At 35.2% G+C, this 10754-nt stretch overlaps 1 protein-coding gene across 2 annotated transcripts; it reads right to left on the bottom strand.

Annotated features, from left to right (window-relative positions):
- Nucleotides 1-412: 412 nt before the first annotated feature.
- On the bottom strand, nt 413-5676 carry LOC144223830 (olfactory receptor 56B2-like). 2 transcript variants are annotated; one of them, XM_077754610.1, is made up of 2 exons: nt 5658-5676; nt 413-1335 (listed from the first exon to the last, which is right to left on the bottom strand). In XM_077754610.1, the coding sequence occupies exons 1-2, from the start codon at nt 5674-5676 to the stop codon at nt 413-415; spliced, it is 942 nt and encodes a 313-aa protein (XP_077610736.1). The 2 variants fall into 2 exon arrangements, with proteins under 2 accessions (XP_077610736.1, XP_077610735.1); XM_077754609.1 differs by lacking the exon at nt 5658-5676 and having other exon boundaries at nt 413-1354.
- Nucleotides 5677-10754: the final 5078 nt, after the last annotated feature.

The following is a 10754-nucleotide window of genomic DNA, read 5'->3' as shown; positions in this document are numbered from 1 at the left end:
GTTATGAATAAGCAAAATAATGTGCATGGATTAAACTCTCCAATTAAAAAGAAAAGGTTGGCAGATATCTGCTCTAACCACTTCCACTCAATGTTGCCTAGAAGTTGTAGCCAGGGCAAATAGCATGGAAAATGAGATGAATATTCCATTTGTCCCTTCCTTGGATTCTGTGAGTTAATTAGCATCATTGTGTTATGATGAAGATCTTTCCTAACTTACAAGATTTGACATATTGGTTTCACCCCTATTTTGGAAGTTTCATTTACAAAAGAGACCCCTTACATTAACTGAAGTTGCCACAGTGTCCATGTACCCTACTTCTTCGATCATGTATAATAATTGGAAAATATAATGGATAAATACTTGGAAAATTACCCGAGTGAGCCCCTTCCATGTTAGTTGTCTTCGATGTTCAGCTTAATAGCCTTATAAAGCCCTGCCTGAGCTCCTTATTCTTGAGTGCATACACCATGGGGTTGAGGGCAGGAGGAATGACATTGTGTAGTACATTGAGTAGAACTGGGACAAGGGGAAGCGTCGTTGCTGCACTATGGGTGATGGAAATGACAATGATAACTGTGTAGAAGAATAGGATTAGGATGAGGTGGGAAGTACAGGTGCTTAGGGCTTTGGAAGCAGCTTCTGCTGAGATCAGTTTCAACACTGAGTGAAGTATCAAAACGTATGATAAAATAATCAAAGCCAGGTCACTCCCCATTAGTGTCCATGCTAAAAGTAACTGGTAGATGCTGTTGATTGTCCTGTCATCACAGGATAAGCTAGTAACTCCAAGATTAGAGCACAGACAGTGCTCAATTTGATTCTGTGAACAGTAGTGTCTCTGAGCAGCCAACACAGGCACTGGGATGGTAGCCAGGCTATTTCTAAGTGCCATGAACACAGTTGCTTTGACCACAAAAGATTCAGTGATTATTGAAGAGTAGCGTAGTGGTTTGCAAATGGCTATATATCTATCTATAGCCATGCAGACAAAGATCCCTGATTCCATGCCCACGAAACAATGTATGACATACATCTGAGCAAAACACTCAGGGAGACTGATGGCCTTGGCATTAAACCAGAAGATGGCCAAAATCTTGGGCATGATGGTGGTAGCGAGTCCCATGTCTACCACAGCCAGGATCCCCAGGAAATGGTACATAGGCTGGTGCAGTGTGGCCTCCTGATTGATGATGATCAGGATGAGGATGTTGGCAGTGAGAGCTAAGAGGTAGAGCAGAGCCAGGGGCAGGGAGAGCCAGTGCTGCCAGGTATGGATTCCTGGGAATCCCATCAGAATGAACTCAGAGACCTGGAACTTAGAGATGTTGGAATCTCCAGGATGCTGAAACATCCTTTCCTAAGAGGGAAAATATTCAGGGTCATTATTCTTAATAACCTCTCCAATTATATTTAAAAGAAAGTATCCAGGTTTAAGTTTTTGAAATGGAGGATTCTTCATCTTTTTTATTCTGATCCTGCCACTATCATTTTTTTTGGAAATTTCTAGCAAAACGGGAAACATGGTAGTGCATTCTACATTTTGCCTCAGTCAATCATCCTGGAAGCTCCATAGGCAGGGCACATTATTTACTCTCTCATAATTGAGGAATTGCACATTAGAGTTGTCAGGACTTTGGTCATTATCATCTGTCTATTAAATCATGGAACTTGGAGAATATTTTAAAAATAATATGGTTAAAATTATAGTAGAGGATCAGCATGGATATAAACATGATGGATAAACTCACTGTAACTTAAGTAAAAACTTTCCATTACACTTATAGTGAAGAAAGGTAAATTAAAGGTGAAATTAAATATATACATATATATTCTGCTTTATATCTGTTATTTTCATAAGATATTACTTTCATTCTTTTTATTTTTATAGCTTTCTCTTTTGTCTTTAATTTTGGATCTATTTGTCAAATATCTTGGAATCTTTGAGTATTAATTCACACTTAATAAAAAGTCCCCATAGCTGATTTGAAATTCCAGGTGATGATTGAATCTCAGCAATTGGTAGGATTTACTTTAGTCTTCTTGGGGACCTCTTTGCTTCATTCTTGACATCCTTAGTTATCAGTGTTTTTAGGTCTTTACTCAGAGAGTTTTTCCAGAAAAGAATCCACGAGTCTAAACCCTGGAGGAATATGTGATGAGTTTCCAGTGTTCTTGGACACTCTGGGCCTCACACTTAAATATGAATACTGAATTCAACCCTTTCATTCCCCCTTGCCCACATCACAATGGATGCATGTGCACATATAGTATGTGTTAATATTTCCTCCTAAAATAAACAGGCATCATAAGATGATAATTAATGTTGTGTAACAGAGTGGATGTGTCAGAGATATCAAGTTGTTCTTTATGAAGTTTTTCTACCTACATTACTCTTTTACCTTTATTTTCATAGAAGAATGAAAGATTAGATACTTCAAAAAGCAACACTTTTTGGAAATAGCAAAGCAACATAAGGCAAACTAATAAATATGAATGCTCCTTAAACACCTTTCTGGTGTCATCACAGACTCAGGCAAGACTAGAGGGAAAAGGCAATTAAGCTAACTTTTGGTGGAGATCAGGAAAGTTTTCAAAGAGGAAAAAAGGACAAATGCTCTTGGACTTGAAGCATGATTAGGATTCTGCCAGATCAGCGACCTGTTCCGTTGCTGTGTGCTCTTTCCTACTCAGCTCACGCAGGTAGCTTTGGCTTTGTGATTTGGCACTCCTCTCATCTATTTTGTGTCCACCCACCACCAAATCCAGCTGCAATCATCACCTTCATCAGGCGAACTCAAGTGTCTCTCAGAGAGGGGAGAGAACCACCCCTAAGTGTTCTTAACATCACATAATTGGAGAAGTGGCAGGCTTTGCAGGTAAGGAGTATATTTGCCAAAGGATCAATCTCTTTTTTGTATTCTAACATTATGGTATTGTAAAAACCTACTGATGTTTTATTTTTAAGTTATTTATTTATTTTAAGGGAGAGAGAGAGAGCGAGAGAGTGCACAGGTGAGGGGCATAGAGGTAGGAAGAGTGATAATCCCAAGCAGGATTCATGCTATCAGCTTAGAGCCTGATGTGGGGCTGAAAATCACAAACCATGAGATCATGACCTGAGCTGAAATCAAGAGTTGGATACTTACTTAACTGACTGAGCCACCAGGCACCCCAAAAACTGACCGATGTTCTTGAATCAGCCACTATTTCACCAAACCCTTTACACAACAAATACATACTGTATTTATATTTATATTTGTAGTGTCTAGCAAGATGTTGTACATGAGTTAGATGTCAACAGGTGTTTTTGAGTGACTAAATGATTAATGTAAAAATGATTCACATTTCATAAGACTTTAAATATTCTTATATATAGTCAAAATATTATTTTTTGGAGGCATTAAGGAGCCACTAGAGGAAACAGAACTATAATGTTTACTTCATACATCGATAGAAAGCCTAAATTTCAAAAAATCTCCCTCATAAAACACATAAAAAAAAAACATTGAAAATGCAAAGAGAGGCACCTGTGTAGCTCAGTCCATTGAGCATCCAACTCTTGACTTTATCTCAAGGCATCACCTCAGGGTCATGAGTTTGAGGTCCACGTTGGGCTCCTCGCTCAGCATGGAACCTGCTTAAGATTCGCTCTCTCAGGGGCACCTGGGTGGCTCAGTCGGTTAAGCGTCCGACTTTGACTCAGGTCATGATCTCACAGTTTGTGGATTCGAACCCTGCATCGGGCTCTGTGCTGACAAGTAGCTCAGAGCTTGGAGCCTGCTTCAGATTCTGTATCTCCCTCTCTCTCTGATCCTCCCCTGCTCACGCTGTCTCTCTCTCTCTCAGAAATAAATAAAACATTAAAAAATTTAACAAGAAAGATTCACTCTCCAAAAAAATTCATAATAATAATTTAAAAGGAGAGAAAAATAAGGCATCAGACAATCTAGTAATTTGGATTGGGAAATAAAGGTCAATTAATTAACATATACTACATTTGGGTCACATCTCACAGTGATTTTATATACAAACTTATTCTATACAAATATATGCATATATAAATAAAATATATTTTTGAGCATTATGTATTTCAAATATTTATATATTTGAATATATATACATATATATGTGTATATATAGTGTGTAAAGCAAACACAAAGTATGCACTAGGACCTGTGGTTAACAAAAGTCATACATACACACTAAATACATACCTTAAACTACTCAGGAAACATTAATGTCAGACAGAATAGAAATCAAACAAACAAATTTTGGATCAAGATCACTTTTGACAAACAACACATGACATGTTTGACACCATTCAATTAACTCTGATTGTACAAAATATTTCATCTCTGGGTTTGATATGGTTTTCCACTAATCAACAGAAAACTCTGAAGTAATATTTTTCAGTTTATTAGTCCAAGGTGGAAAATCAAAGTGGTGAATTCACTTAAATATATTACAACTCATTAGTTAATCCTCAATGTCTTATATAGCAATATTAATATGCAGTTAAGCTAATAATTGCATAACTCTTAAAAGCCTTATAATTTGTATTATAAAGTCAGGCAGAGAAGGACAGATACCATATGTTTGCACGTATAGGAGGATTAAGAGAAACTTAATGGAGGACCATGGGGGAGAAGAAGGGGAAAAATAGTTGGGGAGAGGGAGGGAGGCAAACTGTGAGAGACTCTTGATTACTGAGAACAAACTGAAGGCTGATGAGGGTGGGGGAAGGGAAGGGGGATGATGGGCATGGAGGATGGCAATTGTGGGGATGAGTACTGGGTGTTATATGGAAACCAACTTGACAATAAACGATTTAAAAAATTAAAAAAAAAATAGCCTGTAGCCAATTCAAAAAAATAATAATAATTTGTATTATAGACAAAGGATACTAGGAGTTTGCAATATTAGAATATAATTTCTTACATATCGAAATTGTCATCAACTCTCTTTCTGTGAGGTTTGTAAAATTATCCTTAATATTTATAGATAATTATATTTTCATGTTTAATTTAAAAAATTTGAGATACTAAACTCCAACAACTTATGTTCATGTATATATACTATATATTTGCACACACATAACAATTGATTACTGTGTATATATGATAGATTTGAAATGTATTATTTATTAATATTTGAAGAGCATTATTAATTGAAATAGGATCATTCTTCATTTCTCTCTCTGTTTTTGACTAGTCAATTCGTTTTTTTTTTAATGTTTTATTTATTTCCGGGAGAGAGAGAGAGAGAGCGAGTGTGTGAGCAGGGAGGGTCAGAGAGAGAGGGAGACACAGAATCCAAAGACAGGCTCCAGGCTCTGAGCTAGCTGTCAGCACAGAGCCGATGTGGGGCTCGAACCCATCAACTGTGAGATCACGACCTGAGCCGAAGTCAGACGCTTAACCGACTGAGCCACCCAGGTGCCCCTTGACTAGTCAATTCTTGACTCAATGCAAGAAAAGAAAGTAGAAAATTAGCAAAAGCATACAAACCTCTAAATTGAGTTTAAGAAATATATCTCTGAAATTACTTGTGCTCCATTCTCAAGAGTGCTTTTCTTCTATGAGATAAATATTTATGTTCCTTTTGTTTCCTTTTGATAGTTTTAAAGTTGATTATTCTAATGCTTTTAACATTACATGAGAGATTTAGGTCCATCTTCAATACATTTGCCAAACTCTCAGTTAAAGCTCCAAGTTAACACCAAGTAATATAGTAATAATCACAAATCATAGCCCATCTTTTCCATAACAATTTAAATGATTTCAATACATTATAACTTAATTTTCCCACAAGGAAAATGTACAGGTATATTGAAGCAGTAGCATTAACACAAAAATATAGCTGTTTATAAGGTAAACATTTTTATCATCTGTTGTCTGTTTGCATTTTCAAACCCCATAGACAATAAGCATGTTTCCTCACAGGATGGTCCTTATTTTAAAGCCCTGAATGTTCTCTCAATATGACAGAAGTTTCCTCCAAGTAAGTTTTACTATCTAGAATGGAGGAAGCTTAGTGACGAATAAATTTCTCTAGAAATGAAGCAAGTAAATTAGATTCTCATTCCAAGACAATGGGAAGGCAAGTAAAAAGCAAGGATGTTCTGACCATTACTGAGAACTAGTCTCTAGCTCTTCTTTTTTCTGGTCATGGGGTGATTCATACTTTACTTATGCTGTAACATGGCCAGTGATTCCTATTTGGCTAGGAAGATAACATTGATATTCATAATCATGACAGAAAGCTACACTTTATGGTACTCTGAGAACTGAGGAAATGAACATTGTAAAGAAAATCCAATCATTTACAGCATTAATGCCTTCAAATTGGTGGATGGAATCAAACCTGTGTTTCTGAACTTCTAATAATCAATTCATATACCCCTCAAATCCTGGGTCCTATTTATGTCAGTACTAACAAGTTAATTAAATCCTGTCACTAGTCTTATTTTGATGTCCTTTAATACCTTAGTTTCTCAGTAGATAAAATGAGATGAGACGAATGAAATCTTGTCCAATTATTGTGGTAAAAAACCTCCTGATGCTATGTGTATATATACAACTCTCCATCTCTAAAGCCCTTGATGTCCATACTACTGAATTGAATCTTTAAATAACAATGTGTGTTATGTATCCCAAGGGGATATTGCACCATATTAGAGACACGGGTGCTGGTATAGGAGTCAAACTAACCCCTATGGAGGAGAAAGAAAGAAGCTTTATATTCTTACCACTTATTAGATGATGCACAAATAAGAGAATAATTTAATATGCATGTATATTGGTGTACTTGTCTGTGAAGAATTGTGTATGCGGGTGAGAATGAGACAGGCAATATTAATGAAAATTATTGATTTTAATATTCATTAAGAATTTCGTTCTTTTAGTGTCAAATTCTTCAGGACACAAGTTGAAAGCACTTAAAATGTTTCACAAAGTTTCAATCACCATCACACACATTTATGTGTTCTTTAGTTGTTTATTTTCACCTTCAAGTGATGAACATAATGAATATTATGGAATTGTAGAAATTCAAGGTTAGGCTTATTATGCCTACATATTAGGACAAGAATATTTTAATGATCTAATAATAATAAAAATTTGAGACACTAATGATGGTAGTGATAATAACAATTATAAAACATGATATCTGGTTTTATTTTTAAAAGATTTTTATTAGATAATGAGTAATGCTTATATATTTTATTGATGGAGAAAAATTAAGATGACTTTGTGATAGATAAATACAACTCATATTCTATAAAGTAGAGGTAACTTTTTTTTTAAATCTTTTTTAATGTTTTATTTCTTTATTTATTTCTAGGAGAGAGAGAGAGAGAGAGAGAGAGAGATAGCATGAGCAGGGGAGGGTCAGAGAGAGGGAATCACAGACTGAAACAGGCTCCAGGCTCTGAACTGGCAGTCAGCACAAAGCCCTACGCGGGGCTCGAACCCACGAACCGCGAGATCATGACCTAAGCGAAAGTCGGACGCTTAACCGACTAAGCCACCCAGGCGTCCCAGTAGAGGTAACTTCTAATACATTTCTAAATACACTTTTGCTATACATGTTTTTGAAAAAATTGGACATAATAATTGACATTATGTAAGAAGCACATTCAAAATAGGATTATTCTTTAATATTATGATTATAAATAACAACGTGTATTTACATAATTTTTAAACCATTTCCTATTCTTAGACATATATATTTCTTTATTTTGCTGGAATGCTACAATAAATACGTGGGTAGAGAACATTTTTAGCACATTTTCTACTTAATCTTTTCTTTTTAAGGGATGAAATTCCATACCATAAAATTACCTAAACTGTTTGAAAATGTACAATCAGGTAGCTTAAAGTACATTCTTAATGCTGTGCAAGCATTAACACTTGATAATTCCAAAACATCTCCATTACCTCAGAAGGTAACTCCATAACCAATAATCACTCATTCCCTATTCTGTCTCTCCTGCCCCTAACAATAACTAATATGCTCTCTGATTCAATGGATCACCTATTTTGGACATCTAATAACTGTAATCATGAAACATGTAAGTTTTGTGTTTAACTTTTTTCTGTAGCATAATGTTTTCAAAGTTCATCTCTGTAATAGTATGTTATCAGTATTTTGTCCTTCTTATGGATGAATAATAATGCCTTGTATGAATATGCCTAAGCCTGTTTATTCATTAGGCAGCTGATGAACACTTGGGTTCTTTTGATCTTTGGTTAATAATGCTACTATGAATATTCATATACAAATTGTTGATTTAGCATGTGTTTTCAATTATTTTAGGTATATACTAAGGAGTTGAACTGCTGAGTCTATGGTAATTGTTTTCAACTTTTTGAGCAATTTTTGAACCGTTTTAATATCTCCTGTAGGATTTTATATTCCCATCAGCAATGTGTGAGTACGCGAATATTTCCACAAAATCTCTGACGGTGACTATTGAAAAGAATTAAAGCCATTTTTGATCAGATTATTTATTGTTTTGGTGTTGAGTCATATAAGTTCTTTACACATTTTTGATATTAACTATTATTGATATATCATTTGCAAATATCTTTTCCCATTCAGTAGGTTGCCTTTTTGTTTTGTTGATGGCTTCCTTTACTCTGTGAAAGACTATTTTGGTCCATTTGTGTTTTTGTTTCACTTGCTTAAGAAAACATATCTAGAAAAAAGTTGCTAAGGCTAATGCTGAAGAAATTACTGCCTATGTTTTCTTCTAGAAGTTTTATGATTTCAGGTCTCACAATTAGGTCTTTAATCCATTTTAAGTTTATTGTGTGTGAGGTGTAGGGAAGTGGTCCAGTTTTATACTTTTGCATGTAGCTATTCAGTTTTCCAAGCACCATCTGTTGAAGAGACTATCTTTTCCCCACAGAATAGAATATTCTTGCCTCCTCTGTCATAGATTCATTGACCATATAAGCATGGGCTACATTCTGGGTTGTCTATTTGCTTCCATTTATTTATGTGTCTATTTTTGTGCCAATGCCATACTGTTTTGATTACTACAGCTTTGTAGTAGATCCTGAAATCTGATACCTCCAGCTTTGTCCTACCTTCTCAAGATTACTTTATTACCTGAGGTCTTTTGAGGTTTCATACAAATTTTAGGATTATTTGTTCTAGTTCTGTAAAAAAAATTTGGTATTTTGATAGGCATTGGATTGAATCTATAGATTGCTTTGAGTAGTATGGATATTTTAACAATATTGATTCTTCAAAACTATAAATATGGAATATCTTTACATTTGTTTGTATCATCTTCAATTCTTTAATCAGTATTTTATAGTTTTCAAAGTACAAGATTTAAAAAAAAACCTCTGATATGAATACAAATTGGTGCAGCCACTGTGGAAAAAACTAAGGTGGTTCCTCAAAAAATTAAAAATGGAATTACCATATAATTAAGAAATTCTACTACTGGGGTGCCTGGGTGGCTCAGTCGGTTAAGCGTCCGACTTCGGCCCAGGTCATGATCTCACAGTTGTGGGTTCGAGCCCCGTGTCGGGCTCTGTGCTGACAGCTAGCTCAGAGCCTGGAGCCTGCTTCAGATCCTGTGTCTCCCTCTCTCTCTGACCCTCCCCTGCTCATGCTGTCTCTCTCTCAGAAATAAATAAAACCTTTAAAAAAATTAAAAAAAAAAAAGTAATTCTACTACTAAGTATTTACCCAAAGAAAATGAAAACACAAATTCAAAAGCATATATATGCACCCCTGTGTCTTTTTGCTGTATTATTTACAATAGCCAAGATATGGAAGCAACCCAAGTGTCCATAGATAAATGGAGAAAGAACATGTGGTGTGTATATACAATGAAATATTACTTGGCATGAAAAAGAGTGAGCTCTTTCCATTTACAACAACATGAAAGAACCTAGAGATTATAATGCTAAGAGAAATGTCAGTCAGACAAAAGTAAATGCCACATGATTTCACTTACACGTGGAATTTAAGAAACAAAACAAGTGAACAAAGAAAATGGAGACAAACAAACAAACCAAAATCCAGACTCTTAAATACAGAGAACAAGTTGTTTGTTGCCAGAAGGAGATAAGTGGGGAGGGAGCAGGGGATATAGATAAAGGAGATTAATAGTACACTTATCATGATGATAACTGAGTAATGTGTAGAGTTGTTCAATTATTATATTGTACACCTGAGGCTAATATAACACTGTATGTTAATTACACTTCAAAAACAACAACAAAGAATTAAGGCCAGTTTAGGAGATATAGTCTTATCTTGTGGTTTTGATTTGAATTCATCTAATGACTAATGATGTTGAGCATTTCCTCATGTGCTTCATGGAAATTGCACATCTTCTTTAGAGATACGTCTATTCAAGTCCTTTGCTGATTTTAAAAGATATAAGACACGTTAGAAAGCAAATATACAAATGACAGAAGTAAGTACTATGTTATCAGAAACCACAATTAATGTGAATGGATTAAACTCTTCCATTAAAAACAAGATTGGCAGATATCTGCCCTAAACACCTCTACTCAGTATTGTCTAGAAGTTCTGGCCAGTGTGCCTAGGTAGAAAAATGAGATGCATATTGTACTTTTCCCTTGGATTCCTTGAAACAATTGGCATCATTGTGTTATGGTGAAAAACTTTTCTGACTACCAAGATTTCAAATATTAGTATCACCCCTTTTTTTAAGTTTCATTTTCACCACAGATTCCTTTGACTAACTGAAAGGTTACCAGTGT

The sequence above is a fragment of the Crocuta crocuta genome, unplaced genomic scaffold (genome assembly GCF_008692635.1).
Source record: "Crocuta crocuta isolate KB4526 unplaced genomic scaffold, BGI_CrCroc_1.0 scaffold212, whole genome shotgun sequence".
In the NCBI taxonomy this organism is placed as follows: Eukaryota; Metazoa; Chordata; class Mammalia; order Carnivora; family Hyaenidae; genus Crocuta; species Crocuta crocuta.
Note: the sequence above shows the minus strand (reverse complement) of the source record. Positions and strands in the feature narration are given on the sequence as shown.